At 34.5% G+C, this 18,200-nt stretch overlaps 2 protein-coding genes across 2 annotated transcripts; both read left to right on the top strand.

The window, feature by feature from the left end:
- The first annotated feature begins 10,701 nt into the window (after window positions 1-10,701).
- On the top strand, window positions 10,702-11,542 carry LOC143541258 (uncharacterized). The gene is made up of 2 exons (XM_077034137.1): window positions 10,702-10,906; window positions 11,409-11,542. Exons 1-2 carry the CDS (start codon window positions 10,702-10,704, stop codon window positions 11,540-11,542), a joined length of 339 nt encoding a protein of 112 aa, XP_076890252.1.
- A 1,404-nt stretch (window positions 11,543-12,946) lies between these two features.
- LOC143542265 (aspartyl protease family protein 2-like) lies at window positions 12,947-14,768 on the top strand. The gene has a single exon (XM_077034900.1). The coding sequence runs from the start codon at window positions 12,975-12,977 to the stop codon at window positions 14,544-14,546; it is 1,572 nt and encodes a 523-aa protein (XP_076891015.1). The 5' UTR covers window positions 12,947-12,974; the 3' UTR covers window positions 14,547-14,768.
- Window positions 14,769-18,200: the final 3,432 nt, after the last annotated feature.

Raw genomic sequence — 18,200 nt, 5'->3', positions numbered from 1 at the left:
TCATGCAATTTCTTAAAAACAAACAACCGAAAGTTATTTAGGGTTTTGAATACCGTACGTGAAACCCATAATAATATTATTAATTTGAAATTAATCATGTTCATTAAATAAAAGTATGCTAAAATGTTATAAATCAACGTTGTTAAATTAATATTTTTTTTGTTTTTTCTCCATTTCCTTTCATATACTTTTTTCCCACGTCAAAATGACGGGAAAACACGATAAAATCACGTAAATGTCAATTGTTGTTTTTGTATGTTTGGTGATTGTTGTTTTCGTATGTTTACATTTCTATATGTAGTTTATTTAATCACGTACATGTTTGATCTAATACGTAGTTTATTTAATCATGTATGTCAATTGTAAATGTATGTTTACATTTCAATACGTAGTTTATTTAATGTAATTTTTTTGACCCGGCCTGTTTTGGTTTGACGGACCCGTTTTTGTTTTATTTGACCCATTCTCTGTTGAACTTTTTTGGCATCAACGGACTAAAACTCCTGTATTCGCAAGTGATAAAACTTATAAAAAGTTGAGTTAAATAATTGCAAACCGAGCTTCCTAGGTTTCATTATGTACTTAATAATGATAAAAATATTATAATTATAGATTAATAGTTACAATTAATACGATATACTGATCTTTGTGGAATTGTGGTATTTTATATTAATTTTTAATGAAAAAAATATAAGTATGTAAAAATTGTATGCAAAACTTGAACACTTAAGTTGTACCTTTCAAGGTGAGACTAAAGTTTAGAGTAACGAACAAGCTTTTGAAATGTGGATGATTGTGAAAATCTAATGTGTGTTTTAACAAACACGTTCATTGACTTGAGAAGTTTGTTTTTTTATAAGTGAGTACGAAAATAAAAATCAAAAGCAAAACATATGTGGCAAATTACGATTCTTATCTTTGGTTAGATCACACAAAAGCGTAGCGCGGTTCCTGTAGCTAACTCAAAAATAGCGTGAAGTGTTTCTAAGTCATTGATCTCACTTAGTTACGGATGGATAGAAAGAACGTTGGTGGCATTTTTGTATATATCGTGAAAATAAAAAAGACTACTCTCACTAACGAGAGGATTATCCCATTGATATCTTTAGTGACACCAATAGAATAAATAAAATTAAATAAAAACCTTAGATTTGGCCACGCTACATTCCCGCATTGCATTGCATGCGTTATTATTTTTTCTTACTAAGACTAACTATTTTTAGACCGTTAGTTTTTTAATTTTAGAAAAAAATAATAACGTGACATCCAAGTTTCTACAAAATTTATATAATCAAGCTTAGAACTATACAATCGTGTAATGTTCTTAATCTTATATAAGTTTTCTAAAATTACGGTGTCAAGTTAACAGACTCTAAATTCCATTTACACTTGGTATTAGAATTAGTATTAGTATATATTACAAATATAAAAAAAATTTACTTTAGCCAGTCATCCCCTAATATATTTATTTATTCTAATGGGTCGTTATTGACACTTTATATTCAATTACGAAGGCTGCTTGCTTGTATAAAACTAAAGGATATGAGTCACAAAATTAGGTAGAAATTGAATATTTTAGTGGAATTTAATTTAATTTAATTAATTAATATATATTGAGCGAGTCAAAATAAAGAAGCTTGGCCACAGAACCGCGTGTTGGTCCTGTGGAATACAGACCGGAGCCAGAAAAGTCTTGGTCAAACTTATTATTCATCTAACTGCAAAAGACGATATTACCCTTTTGACATTGAAAATAAGACATTTTTATTCGGTAGTTGCTTGTAATTTAGCAAACAATTTATTTAAACCGCTGTGTTGCTTGTGTATGTTGTTGTAATTAGAATAGGCATTTGTACACTCATGATGGACTATACTGTGATTAAATTGTGAATTTGTGATCATGGCATACCTCATGTATCAAAGGAAAAATGGTGATTTTCATGGTAACTATTATGACCGAGTTGAACGTTGATTAACGGCTATTTGTCCGATGGATAAATAAAAAAAAATATTTCCATTATATATAACCAACATAACCATTAAATAATTTTCACATTTTCGATTACGATATGATCTAGTTGTTCGCATTGACAATTTAAACATGAACATTCACATGTAGTATTAAATTGGTTGTGCTATTTCACTTATAACTTATTTGAATTTATTTTAATGTATATAATGAAAATGATTATTACTTTATATTTGAGTGTCATAGGTAATTTTTCGGGTGTAAACGATGTTGTTTTTTAATTAGTTTTATTTATAAAATTAATTACAAAAACTCAAGTGATATAAATGGTTCAAGTGATTTAGTGATCAGATGATAGAATTAGCTTGATCATTCACTATTAATATAACTTATGCATGTATGAATAATATAACCTATACATGCAGGCCCTGCTCCGAGAGCGGTTAATAATGTTTGGGCTGAATGCGAAATTTTATTGGGTCTAAATAAAAAGGGGTTTTTGTTGAGTTTAAACAATTTAACTTTTAAATGAGTCTTAATTTTTTGGACCTTATGATTTGGTTGTGTAAAAACATTTTTTTTATAAAAATATGATTAAAATGTCTCAAGTGAGGTTAGAACCCATAACCTTTGGGTTGAAAGTCATACCCTATTACCACTAAACCGAGCTAATGGGTGTGCAACTAAGTTTAAACATTATATATATATATATTGTTTTTCATAAAAATATATATCATTTTAGAGAAAAAAACAATCCGGCCTAGCTATCGGGGTGTCGGGCTGGGGTCCGTCGTCCACCCGGCCCTCCCTTATAGCAGGCTATGTATACATGCGTGAGCAATATAACGTATACATGACGAATCTGTAGGTGATCTGAGATATTCTAAACTCAGGATTGCAATTTGAAATTTTTAGAAATGTGTATATAATTTTCATAAGTTTAATAATACATTTTTCTAACATAATAACCATATTATTATTCATTAAAAAGTTTAAAATTAATTTACCTTTCGAACACACATATACACACAAATGAAAGAAGAGTGAAATAAGCGTGTTATGCAATAATTTTTTTATATATTTCAACGGCGTGTTATACTATATGTGTCTCGTGATATACAAGGTATTTATATATTTGACATGTGAAAAGGAAGTGCTCATTTCTGCATGAGTTTATCTAACTTTTTGCATTTTATGTTAAAACCGTTTATTGCTATTAAAAAAAATCGTAATATGTAAGAATATATTTTAACAAAATTAAAACTAAAATAGTAGCAAGAGAGGAAGAAAAAGAATGTATATTAAAAGCTTACCACAAATTAAACTTTTTGATAAGAATTATAATTCTTCAAAGATTAAACGGAAGATTAATTAAAGAACTTTTAAAAACCAAACGTCAACTGGTCGAATGATAGTTTCATGGCTTTTTTTATTGGAGGTCGTGGGATTGAGTATTGTTAGTGAATAAAACATCATACACGAGCCATAAATTTATTACAATGGACATTCAGGCGATAGGTTTCCCCTGGAAATGATGGCGGGCCAGGTCACTAACACTGCATGCGATCGTAGGTGGGTTGTCTTTTGCCAATTGGCGTACATAATATATGAGCTTTGTCATGAAAGAAAAGGGTAAATTATTACTGATTGTAATCTTTGTTGCAATTTTAATTTTTAAGGTATAAAACTTTAAATCAAATTATTACTTAAAGATTTTAAAACTAATAATATGTTAAGAATTATAAGATCTATTTAACATTTATGTGATTTATTATATAAACTAACTATAGAATATAAACGACTAGTACACATATATACATTAATCCTACTTATAAATTTACGCTATTGTTTATTAACGGACTCGAATCCTCAATTATACGAAAATGACAAATTAATACCATTTTACACATCTTGTTACTGTTATGTCAGACATACAAATTAACTATACAGCATATACATTTCAAGATGTTTAGAAATTTGTTCTTCTAAATGTGGTTATTCTTTTTGTCCAAGTGCATACGAACGCACATATGTAGAGTTTCATATTTAAGAAAACTAGATAAAAGAGAAACAAGTCATTATCTTAAAATTTTGATCTTTCAACAATCAACACAAAAGGCAAATGCCCAATTTACCCATCTCATCCATTATTAGCGTACAAATAATTATCAAATTGACATCGTGTTAATCTTAATCATTAGATTGATTTAATTAAAAACTCAGATTGTTATACTTCTTTTTGGGAAATCACTTTTATTTGGTGAAACAAATAATTAATTAAAAAAAATTGTAATTTTTCGATTTTGTTTCTCTCAAGTAAGGATGACCATTGGTACCGGGTATCTATACTGAACATGCATCAATTCGGTACTAACTTTTTGAGGTATTACGAACAGTACAGTGCCGTTATTTTACCGAATTTTTGCCTTCGATACCGGTGTCGTATCAAGCATTTTCAGTACCGTACTCATTTTTAAAAGATTTTTGGTACCGGTATCGATGCGAGCTCATATCTACTTTAAAGGACTAGTTATTTCAAAATCAATTTTAAGATTTAAATTAGTTTAGTAACAACTAACATCTAATATTTCATTTCCTACAACTTAAGACATAACCTCTTACTAAGTTACTGTATTTAAACTTTCTTCTTCCATAAGTAATAACCGAACAAAAAACCGATGAAAATCAAAACTGAATTAAAATTAACCAATAACCAAATTAACCAAAACAAAACCGAACCAAACCGAACTGGCGAACTGTGTACAACCTAGGTTTTAGTAATTTAGTATATTACGGTAATATTATTAGACTGAGGGTAGTGGGGGGGTGAGCGGTGGGCGCGGCCGCCTACGTGGCTCGCGAACACCGCTACACCCCTCCGGTGAGCGTGGGAGCGGCCGGCCGGCGTGGCTGTGACCGCGGGGCAAGATAGCCGTTGGAGGTGAGTTGACTGGTCAACCTTATCGTTGGCCAGTCATAAATATTTAATTTTTTTTGACAAAATGGCAAAACAGGTCCTTTATGTTTTCATGGTTTTTCAATAGTCGTCCTTTAGAAACCTTAATGGCGGAAATCATATTCTGTGTTTCCAAAATGTTGCACGTTACGTCCTTTTCCACTAACCCAGTTAGATTTTTTCGTTAACTCTCATCACATGAGATGCACGTGAGGGTAAAAACGTAATTTCCTCTCCCAGATCATTTCCCCCCTTTTATAACACACCCCGACTTTTCCCTCCTTCGATTAGAAATTAGGGTTACCAGCCGTTATCAAATTGGGGGAAATTGGGGGAATTACGAGCCGTGAATGATGGTGCTCTGTGAGTGTGGTAAAGAAGCCGTGATTAAAACCTCTTGGACGGATAAAAATCCAGGTCGTCGGTTCTACTCATGCCTTGTCCAGGTACAATTTTCTATTTCTCTTCTTGAATTAGGGTTCTGTGAATGTGCTTAACACGAGTAATTATATGTTTTTGCTTGAAATTAGGGTTCAAATTGCAAATTTATTGGATGGTTTGACTATAAAAAGTGTCAAAGGTGCATGGACATCATACCTGGTCTTCTCAGAGCTAAGAACAGTCTTGAGGAAGCTAATAATTGTCTTGAAGAAGCTAAGAACAAGCTTGAGGAAGCAAACAAGAATCTGGGATACAAAGCAAGCAAAATGAAAAGGATGTTGATTGCTAGTTGGATATGTTTCATAATCTATGTATTTTTGTTCTAGATGAATGTAACTTTTGTTTAGGTTAATAAGGTGTTTGTGTTGTCTTTTATTGTTGATTGTTGTTGTTGTTGACTAATGACACCATCCTAATGTAAGTTTTTTAAGGTTTATTGCCCTTTTAAGGTTGTATTGGTTGTTAATCAGGTTCCAATTGTTATTTTTGACTACACATTTGCAATGCACTAGACACATTTTGACTTCACTAGACACATTTTGACTGCAAATAACCACTTTGACTGCACTAGACACATTTTGACTGCACTAGACATATGTTGACTAAATATAACCAAAATGGGACTGCACTAGACATGTTGAATGCAATAACCACAATGTGAATGCAATATAAAGTCAAAAAACATGAACCAAAGTCGTTACCTCAATTAGTCAAAGACATTCACTAGAAAGGGATTACATAAAATAAAATAAAGAGACTACCAAAGTCATTACATAAACCATTCAAATAAAGTCATTACATCTTCAACCAGTCATTACATATCCAAATTCAAAACACCAAATTATCATCCTAAAGTCATTAATCCAAGTTCAAAACACCAAATTATCAACATTCAAACATACATTAACACATACATAAACTAAAACATATTCCAAAAGACAAATCACCCTTACATCATGCCCAATCTTCCAGAAGACCAATCACCTTGCCTGCTTGCATGTCCTTATGTTGTGTCCTGTATTGCCACACTTTGAACAAGCTCCTTTGGTTTATTTCTTTGACAACTTACCACCTTGAGTCAAGTCCTCTAACTCAAATGCTGATCTCTTCCTAGCCTTCTTTGGTCTACCAACTTGTTTGTTATGTTTGGGAGGAGTAAGAGCTGTAGGCACTTGAGACCTTGGCCATAAGGGCCTGCCATTGATTGGATTGATCTTGAAAGAATAAACTTGTCTCCATGTGTCCATTCTATGCACTGGATTAACCCAGCTTTCCACTGCACCAACCCTTCCACCATTAAGAGCCTTGTTCCAAATTGCTGCCACCACATGTTCACAAGGAATACCTGGATTGCATATATAACATAGTTCAAACACTACCCAACTACCCAACTAACTACATAATGAAATACAATAGACAATTGTGTACCTGTCAGCTCCCACCTTCTGCATGTACATGTCCTCTTAACCAAGTCAACAAATCTTTGCTTACGTGGTCTGCCACTAACCTGATATAGATCTCCCCCCATTCCACTGAACAGTATAATGTGCTGCATTTGTCCTGATTTTTTGCAACGCAGTGGTGGCAGTGGGTTTAAGCAACCCTTCACTCTTGTCTATAACCTCTAAAACATTCACTATCCTTCTCATTAAGTATTCCCTTATGTATTCAAGTGCTGATATGATAGGCATGTCTCTGCCTTCCACAATCTTACCATTAAAAACTTCACACATGTTGTTAATCAACATATCAGACACTGCCCTCCCTATGAACAAATCAAAGTAGTTGACACATTAAAGATGACAGTTGACACATGACATAAAGCTAAAGATGAGAGTTGACACATTAAAGAGATAAAGTGCATACATGAGAAGTGTGACTTAGACCAGTGTTTAGGATGAATGTTGGACAACCACAAGTGGGCATCCGGGTTGAATGCTTTCAACTCATCCATTGCTGTCTCAAATTCAGGAATTGTTGTTGCATGAGCACACTTATATAACATATCTTTGTACAACTTCCCTCTATAAGTTGCTTTAAAGTTCTCATGAATATGCCTAACACAAAATCTGTGCTCAGCACATGGAAACAAATTTTCAATAGCAGGAAGAAGGCCCTGTTCAAGAAAGTTACAACTTAAATCCAGATATAGTGCAGTGTACAAGAAAGTTATAACTTAAAAACAAACACAAAATTAATAACATACCTTTTGCCTATCACTCATGAAAGTGAAACATGAGTTTGGACCCAAATCCAAATCATCTCCTAAGTTTTCTAGGAACCAAGTCCAAGAGCTGAGATTTTCTGTCTTTACAACTGCAAAAGAAACTGGGTAGATTCCATTATTTGGGTCAACTCCAACTGCAGATAAAATTTGACCTGGGAATGGTCCTTTCATGAATGCACCATCTAGACCCAGTAGATCCCTCCCTATTGCCTTAAACCCTTGCTTTAAAGCACTAAAACAAACATAGATCTTTTTGAACCTTCTAGTTGGTAGATTTGTGTCTGTGCCCTCCTCAACCTAAATTTTTACAGTGGTACCTGGATTTTGTTTTTTTAATTCAAGCACATAATCCCTAAGCATACCATACTGTGTTGTGTAATCCCCTTGCACCATTTTCTTGGCTTTAGCCCTAGCCCTGTATGCTTTTAATCTGGAAATTCCTAGTTCATATTGTCTTTGAAATTGCTCTTGCACAGACTTGACAGGTATTTCAGGGTTGGAGTGAACTTGATCTAGTAGTTGATAAGATAAAAAGGTGGATGTGCAAGCACTAACTTTCATTGTTTGAAGGCATTTATGCTCATTATTTAATCTTCTCAACACCCAAGATTCAACACCTTTTGGTTTCGAAACTAACATTGACCAGGGACATTGAAATTTGTCTGGGTCTGTCTTTTTCCCCCTACCACCAACATTAATAGGGCCCTTAGTCTTACCTACCACAAACTTTTGTTTCCCTTTTTCTAAAGAACCCCCTTCACTTCTCTTTGTTTTACCAGCATGTCCTTTGGCTTTTAGTTGACTGTCAATATGCACTCCATGATCATCAATATCAAAATCTGGTAAATTACCACCACATTGTACCCTTAATTTGACTTTATCATCCTTTGCAAAAAATAGCTTCCTCCTACTTTCAACTGAATGTCTTTTAACCAACAACTTCACTTTTTGCTTGGTCCCAAACTCTTGCCCTATGAAAAAGTTCACTCTAGATTCCTTATCCTTATTTGCATTTGCCCTTCTAACAGTATGCAAGTGGTGTTTTCTAATACCAGTCTCATTCTCATCAGATTCTGACCCACTAGGTATTTTGTCATTGTCTATAATTTCATCTTGTATATTTGTATTTTTAGGGTCAGGGTTCTTATCTTTCACTTTTAAGTCAACATTATTAGTGTACTCCCTCATATCAACTTCAGGATCATCAGTAATTTTGCACTCATCACCTCTAAAATCACTATCACTATCATTCTCACCCTTATCCACAACCTTTGTTTTCACATTGAAGTCACAGTCACTATCACTATCACTATCATCCTCACATAAATTACCTTTAAAGTCACTATCATCACTATCATCACTATCATCTTCACCCTCACTATCAGTCTCAACCCCACCCTCAATATCACTATCAACCTCACTCTGTAGCACAACATCCTCATCCTCACCATCTAGCCCACGTTCACCCTCTGGCCCAACATCTAGCCCAACATCTGCACTAACATCAACCTCTGGCCCAATATCAACATCTAGCCCACATTCACCCTCTGGCCCAAAAACTTGTTGCCCAACATCTACATCTACATCAACATCTAGTCCACTATCACCTTCTACCCTACAATCAACATCTAGCCTATCAACATCTAGTCCATTATCAATCTGTTGCCCAACATCTACATCATCACCCTTTAACCCAACATCCACCTCATCACCCTTTAACTCAACATCCACCTCTAATCCAACACCACTTGACTGCCCAAAATCAATTGAACTCCCAACACCACTTGACTGCCCAAAATCAATTGACCTCCCAACACCACTTGACTGCCCAAAATCAATAGACTTCCCAGCACCACTTGACTGCATAACAGGGACAATAACATAAGGTCCAGGCTCATCAATTTCTTCAATAGACAATGATATGCCTTTTTTTGGCTTAGGTGAAGACCAAAACTCTTTAATATCTTTAACCCCATGTTGAGTATATACATTAATGAGCTTATGATGTTCCACATGTGTAGCTAACCTCAGCACATCTTGGTCACTACACAGGTCTTCAAGACCATCATCTAATCCTTTCTCAGGATGTAAAAATTGATATAAGATAATATCAACAGTGGAATACCCTAACACATTCATCATTTCACTAACTTCGTGAATGGAGAACCTGTCAATGTCAATCAGGTCCACGAAATTAAAAGTACCTCCCACATATGTGCGATTTGGAGGACTAGTCAATCGACCACCGTGATGGATCTTTAAGCCAAAAATATTTGGATAACCAGCTGCAAAATACCATAAATTTGTAAGTAAAATGCCCAAAAAAAACCTAATTATCAAAGAAAAAAAATCGTAATTTCAGTAAGTCATTACCGTATATTAGGTCAACATCATAATCTTCCCCAGTTTCGCGTATTTCCCAGGTCATTTTTAGATGGAACAGATGATCGATGATGATGATGATGATCGTGGAAGATGAACGTCGGAGAAGACAAAGAGGTGAAGAAGATGAAGGATTAAAAATGAGAATGAAAAGTCGGGGTGTGTTATAAAAGGGGGGAAATGATATGGGAGAGGAAATTACGTTTTTACCCTCACGTGCATCTCATGTGATGAGAGTTAACGAAAAAATCTAACTGGGTTAGTGGAAAAGGACGTAACGTGCAACATTTTGGAAACACAGAATATGATTTCCGCCGTTAAGGTTTCTAAAGGATGACTATTGAAAAACCATGAAAACATAAAGGACCTGTTTTGCCATTTTGTCATTTTTTTTACCTATAAATACAAATCCACACTTTCTATAAAAACTCAAATCATACATTCTCTCTATCAAAACTTCTATTTATATATTTATAAATGGCATCGTCGTCATCGTCTTCGTCTTCCTATTCTACCGAAGAAGACCTACTCATTTGTCAAGCGGTTCAAACAACGGTAAGCTTTTTGAGAGATCAAAATCGCCCCCGAGTCCCATTGTTCCGCCAACCGCGTATTCGTGATCGAAAGACCGCTAACGAAACTTTGATACGTCACTATTTTAGTCCCAATCCCACATATGGTGAGGATAATTTTAGAACCCGTTTTCGAATGACTAGACGATTATTCATGCGTCTAGCAAATGACTTGCCGGAGCACTTTGAGTATTTTCAACAAAGGGATGACGCTAGAGGTAAGCCCGGGTTCACGACTACTCAAAAAATTACCGCCGCTCTTCGGCAACTAGTGTATGGTGTTGGATCGGACATGTTGGACGAGTATCTACAAATGGTTAAAAAGACCGGACGCGATGCGCTTAACCACTTTTGTAGAGGTATATATTTTTTTTACGTTTGTTTATATATTTTTCAAATATTTACATAACTTATGTAAATTTAATAATTATATTTAGGGGTCATATCGCTATACAAGCGGAGATACTTACGTAGACCAACAATGTATGATATCCAACGCATATACGAGGTGCACGGTGAAAATCATGGTTTCCCCGGGATGCTCGGTAGCCTTGATTGTATGCATGTTGGTTGGGCTATGTGTCCCACTGCTTGGCGAGGTCAATTCCATCGAGGTGATCACCCCGGCCCTACTATTGTACTTGAGGCGGCGGCGTCACAGGATCTTTGGATTTGGCATGCGTTATTTGGGGTTGCCAGGTCTAATGATGACCTCAATGTTATCGATCAGTCACCGATAATCGATGACCTTATCGACGGGGTTGAACCCCCTCAAGCTTTTTTTTGCAAATGGGGAACATTTCAAGTACGGGTACTACCTCGTTGATGGTATTTACAACGAATGGGGGATAATTGTTCAAGCTTACACGTCTCCAGTTTCTGACAAACGAAAGTACTTCACGAAGAAACAAGAATCGGCAAGGAAAGATATTGAAAGGGCGTTTGGAGTCATAAAGAAAAGATGGGCAATGTTGGCGAATCCAATAAGATTTTGAACAATGGAGAAGATAACGGAAGTCGTCATCACGTGTATAATCCTACATAACATGATACTAGAAGACGAGGGTAAAGCTATTTGTCAAAACTACCAAGGTGATATTCCAAGACAAGAATCGACGATCACCAATGAACAACGACTCGCCAACATAAATAACATCAAGAGCCGTGAGTTACATGGCAACGTTCGACATGAGTTGGTCGAGCATTTGTGGGATAGAAGACCCGATGATCTTGTATTAGACTAGTATCAACGTAATGTTTTATATTATTATTTAATGTATTATTTAAAATAATTAAATAAATAAATAACTGGATCAAGCCCCTGATCACCTGGACCACTACACCCTCTGGGGCTTGGTTGAGGGGCTTGATCCATGGCCATGTCATCGTCTACGTGTCAGATTTTGCTTGGCTCACCTGGGGCTCAATCAAGCCCCATTACCCTTAGCCTTACCATTACTTAAAAAAACCTCTGTAAATTTAAAAAAAAATTATTTTCACAATATTTAATACTAGTTTTTATCCCCCGTATCACGGGGGTTGTTTTATATTGTTTGTTCTAATATTTATTTATTTTTTGAATTTATATTTTTTTATTATATGAAAGTTAATAATATACTTATGGTTTGATGATAAATTGTTTTACAAATAAATGAGATGTTATAACCCGGTTTAAAAGCTATATGGTTTTGATGAGACCCAAGACCCGTTTATTTTTTTTACTATAAAATTGGGTTTTTAATTATAAATAATATTTATGAAAGTTTATAATATACTTATGGTTTGATGAGACCCAAGACCCGTTTATTTATTTTACTATAAAATTGGTTTTTTAATTTAAATAATATATATCTTTTTAAAAATAAATAAGATATTATAGTATATCCTATTTTATAGGATTTTTACATCAATAATTTAGTGAGAATAATTTTAATTTAATGACATGTTATAACTCGTTTAAGAAAAATCTGGGTTTGATAAGACCCATACCCATTAATTCGGGTCAAATGCATGAGAAGCCTCCATTTAAAAATCAAGCAAATCTGGTGACTTCAAAAAAAGGGGGGGCGACTAGATCACGACACGTAGGATTTTTGTGTTTTCGTTTATATATATTATAGATTACCCCGAGAGGAACTTTTACCCATGCAAGTTATTAAATTAAATTATATTATTATATAATATTTAAACGTTTAAAAAAGCTTGAATTCTCTGCTTGTAGTCTTCAACTCTTTTTAGGAGGTTGAGTCAAACCATTGTTCCCACCTTCACCAAACCAATCCCTTATTGATTTCTTCATCCCACATCATAATATTATTATTATTATTATTATTATTATTATTATTCAACCTAACCAAAAAAAACATCATATCCTTAACCTTAACCTTAACCTTAACCTTAACCTTAACCCATAAAACCTCTCTTCTTATGTTCTTGTTTTCCTCAAACCTTAAATCATATCATTTGACTCTCATCAAACCAATGGTTATTTTCCTTCTTATCTTCTTCCTTCTAGCTTCTGCTACCGGAGCTCAAAACGCTTCTTCTCTTCTCGCCGGAATCCAACTCCCCGGCATGACGTCATCTTCCGACTGCCACTTCACCTCGCCGGAGACAAAACCCTCCGTCAAACTCCAACTAAAACACCGGTCCAACGGTCAACCCGTCGTTAAAGACTCGTTACTCGACTCAGCAGTCAACGATTTGACCAGAATCCACACGCTTCACAAACAAAAAACCCACCGGAAAACTGAACTCCGGCACGCCAGAAAACTAACTTCCGGCGAGACAGAACCAACGTTCGCCGGAAAACTCATGGGCACGTTGAAGTCCGGCGTGACACTCGGCTCCGGCGAGTATTTCATGGACGTGTTTCTCGGTACTCCGGCGAAACATTACTCGTTAATATTGGACACCGGAAGTGACTTGAATTGGATCCAATGTACACCGTGTTTCGATTGTTTCGAACAAACCGGGTCGCATTACGACCCGGCCCAATCGTCGTCTTATCGAAACATTAGCTGCCACGATCCCCGGTGCAGCCTTGTTTCGTCACCCGACCCGACCCGAAAATGTGAACCTGGATCCGGATCCGAACCCGGGTCGGGTTCGGATTCGGATTCGTGCCCGTATTTTTATTGGTACGGGGATAGTTCGAACACGACGGGCGATTTCGCGACCGAGACGTTTACGGTTAATTTAACTAGTAACATTGATGGGTATAGACAAGAGGAAGTGAAAGTTGAGAATGTTATGTTTGGTTGCGGGCATTGGAACCGCGGGTTGTTTCATGGGGCGGCCGGGTTGCTCGGGTTGGGCCGTGGCCCGTTATCATTTGCTTCGCAGCTTCAGTCGTTATACGGGCATTCGTTTTCTTATTGTTTGGTTGATCGAAATAGTAATTCGAGTGTTAGTAGTAAGTTGATATTCGGGGAGGATGCGAATCTTTTGAAGCAGCCGGATTTGAATTTCACTTCGTTGATTGGGGGCCAGGAAGCGCCCGTTGATGTTTTCTATTACGTTCATATTAAATCGGTGATTGTGGGTGGGGAAACCCTTGACATACCCGAAAAGACGTGGGATTTATCGACCGATGGTTATGGTGGGACCATAATTGATTCGGGTACGACGTTAAGTTACTTTGCGGACCCTGCTTACAATATTATCAAGAAATCGTTTATGGAGAAAGTGAAACGATTCCCATTGGTCGATGATTTCCCAATTCTTGAACCTTGTTACAATGTTTCGGGTATCCCCAATTACAAAAACGACTTGCCATCGTTTGGGATCGTGTTTAACGATAGTGCGGTGTGGAATTTCCCGGTCGAGAATTACTTTATCAAGCTTGAGCCCGAAGAGATTGTGTGTTTGGCGATTTTGGGGACACCACGGTCCGCTTTGTCGATAATTGGTAACTATCAACAACAAAACTTTCATATCATGTATGACACGAAGAAGTCTAGGCTCGGGTTTGCACCAACAAGGTGCGCCGATGTTTAAGTTAGACAATTATCGGGAAGGGGTGGTGCCGGTGTAAACAAAGTAGTGAACGAAGCTTTATTATTTATTTTACATTCGTTTTTTAATTTTTTCGGTCTATAAATCAAGAATGGCCGAGCATAGAATTAACAATTGGTCGATGATATATATTTGTTTTGGTTATCCATCAATAATATGAAGTTATTATATTTATGTTGTAGTTTCTTGACATGATTAGATTCTTATAGCTTGTTATCAAACGTTATATTTTAACTTGGTTTCTTTTAAAATATAAACTTTTGGTCATGACATAGTCAATAGTTGTATTGGTTGTTGGTTGTCGGCTGGAAACCATTACTAGTAGTTTATTTGCGCACTTAACTTAGGTCACACAATTTATAAAACTCCCAATCCTTTTTATTTAGTATATTGATATGAGTTATAAACGATTAAACATCATCATAAACACCGAATAAATGTAAACAGAAGAAACATTTCGACAGTCCCCACGGTTCTATAAGTTTAGGAAATTGGACTAACGTCGCCTTTGACACTGCATTGTTGCATTAAGCATTCGGGCAGCTATTCCGGCTTGGAGTTTCCAATCGATCATTAATCTAAACATGAGGTAAATACGTTGCTTATGCGCACACCTTTCATTTTTCACACATTCGTATTCATATGTTTTTTCACATATGAACATTTGCTTTTCATATATGAACCAAATACACATGGATATCTGATCTGTGTTGTATCATGTTAGTGTAGACGGCTAGTATAAACATGAGAATTTAAATTGTTAAATATGTAGTTATTCTTAATAAAATCAGTTGCAAATATAACTTTTTAAATGGCTGATTCTAAAATTAGTGTAGACTATATATCCGTATTATTGTGTGTTCAATCCTTTAACAACCACATGTCTAACTCAAACAACATCCCAATTCAAGGTCCGCCTAATCTATCTGTCTTTACTGTCAAAGTTTTACATTTCTAGTCATACAATTATCTAGTCATATGACAGGCGTGTAATTTTATGACGCTTTCTAACGCTGTTACGGGTGTTTACTCTTTTTAGAAGAACCGCTATACATAGGATTAAGAAACGCTAGATCATTACAAATTAAATGGAAGTGTGTTATGTCTTGATCATATTTTAATCAATGACCGAATCCAAGACAATTATATATTTTCTATTCCATTAATCAGAATTATTCCCTCTTTGACTCATTCTCATATACTCCATAATCGAAGGTCAAACATGTTTTTCCAGGTTCGTCTTAGGTTTTGTAAATTTCTTAACTTTGTTGACTAAGTTTTTGTTGAAAAAAAAAACAAAAACAATTTCGTTATAAATGTTTTAGAAGTTAAATCACTAAATGTCATTAATTATAATAGTGTATGCATACACGTATCAGTTACTGTACTAAGTATTACGTTTTTTGAACGATATAACAGGTGTTAATGAACAAGTCAAATTGGAAATACTTCTAAAAAGATAGTGTACCTTTTACACACGTTAAAGTTAAAAGCATTAGGTTTATTTCCATTATTCATACCGACAAACTTGATTCTTTTAGTTTGTATTCATGTACATTTTAATCTTAACATGAGAACGTAAGAAATAATAACAATTTATAAAAAAATGAGAACGTAAGATACAATACCAATCAACATAAACAATGATTTATAATAACAAAGAAAAGAACCTAACAATTACAACAAAAGAATCAAAATCAATAACAAAATAATAACAGCAAGTACCAACAAATACTTATAACAACAAAAGAAAACATCTAATAATAACAACAAAATATAAATTAACAAATAGTTATAACGTCTCATAATGGAAAATTAGCAAATACGAATAAAAAATAACAGCAAACACCTATAAAAATAAACCTAATAATAACAGCAAATTGGTTCTCACCGTTTTCATGTTAAGAATAAAATGTATTTGATCTTGTTTCTCTAAATATAAAGGTTTGATTAATATATGTTTTATCATTTCATTAACGTATCACTTGTATTAATACAATACTTTAGTTCGACATGATTCAAATTATAATATATTTAACATAATAAAAAACATATACATGAACACATATAATTCTTACAGAAACTAGCTTTTAGAATTGTATGTCATATATGGTGATGCAAACAACCTAAGTGCATTGATTTATTTTATATTTAACATTTATTATACGTATAAGAAATGTTCATGTATTATATTAAAGTATAATTACATTACAATTTCATATACGGTAACTTATAACTATCTCAAGTCATATGAAAGCCGTTTGTCAAACAAAAGGATGATGCTTCTTTCACGATATTTGTTGGACCAACACGTCACAACACTCTAAATGTCATTTTCTAAATTCCATGCAAGTAATGTTGAAAAACATATTTGGTAATATTAGTCATTAACACACAATAAATAGCTTACCTATGTGCCCTCCTTATGCGTCCACTTTGAATAAACACATGGCTAAGTATTGTAGTCATGTCGCAGACGTCCTTGTCAATTATTCATATTCGGAGTTAGTCACATAGTTGATGAAATCATAGCCGATACACCTTTGTATGCCTCCATCATTGTCGAGATCTTCAAAATTCCGAACAAACTTGCGAGAATGGGTAATTCATTTCGAACTATTGAAAAGTATAATAAATTTGAATTAAGATCTCTCACATCGCTCAACACTTCATCATGGAGGACATGACCTAGGATTTCCTCACGGCATATACAATCCTTAAGGTCAAAGTCAAATTTTAACTAGACTCATGTTCAATTGTTCATGCTCCAACATAAAATCTCTTTATATGAATAAATCTACCATATCCATATATTTGCATATACTAACCGGTATCATGTTTTACAAAAATATCCGTACATGTTTGTATACATGGCTCATACTCACAAGTAGTCGGTTGATATTATCTAATTGAATAAGACTGTGAGAGTTATCCTAATATCGAATAATGACTACATGGCATCAAAGAGCGCTCTCCGCAATATATCTAGGCCCCCTTTTAACATTCTTTTCCTATTTATTAGGCAATTGTTCACCCATGGCCCATTTCACCTTCAAGACCTACAACTTGATCGAATAAGGAGACGAAGCCCCATTATAAAATATAAAAAAAAACGTTACCTTCATTTTGAATGTATCGATGACTCTTAACTATTTGAAAAATACTTTACATAATATAAACTTTTACAACAAAAAATGGCATGTTTGATTGGTTTATAGTATTTAAACATATTTAAAAAGTACTTATGAAAGTCACGATCATAGTACTTAGTTTTTTTTTTATTAAGGATGACGTCTACAATTTTGTTTTATTAATTTTCATTCAAACCAAACAACATTTAACCCAACGATATCTAGACTCTAGTTGGACTAGTGATGTAAATCGTGTAATAGGTGTTACATATTTGAAGATAGAATTTTCAGACCCGTATTAGATTCAAAGATGTGAAGCTTTAAACTTTTATCCAAAGAGTATAAAAATTTACTTAATGCACTTAAATAACATTCTTTAATGCTTTAGAGACTAACATAACATACGTCTTAATCTTAACCATTTATATAAATTCATTTATTATCATTTCATATTTTCCTAACCATAAATTCATTCATGTCCATACATACTTTAGATCCAACAAAT

Source organism: Bidens hawaiensis, unplaced genomic scaffold, assembly GCF_021521415.1.
Source record: "Bidens hawaiensis isolate Kalapana, Puna unplaced genomic scaffold, B.hawaiensis_p1.1 tig00000820_1, whole genome shotgun sequence".
Classification (NCBI taxonomy): Eukaryota; Viridiplantae; Streptophyta; class Magnoliopsida; order Asterales; family Asteraceae; genus Bidens; species Bidens hawaiensis.
Note: the sequence above shows the minus strand (reverse complement) of the source record. Positions and strands in the feature narration are given on the sequence as shown.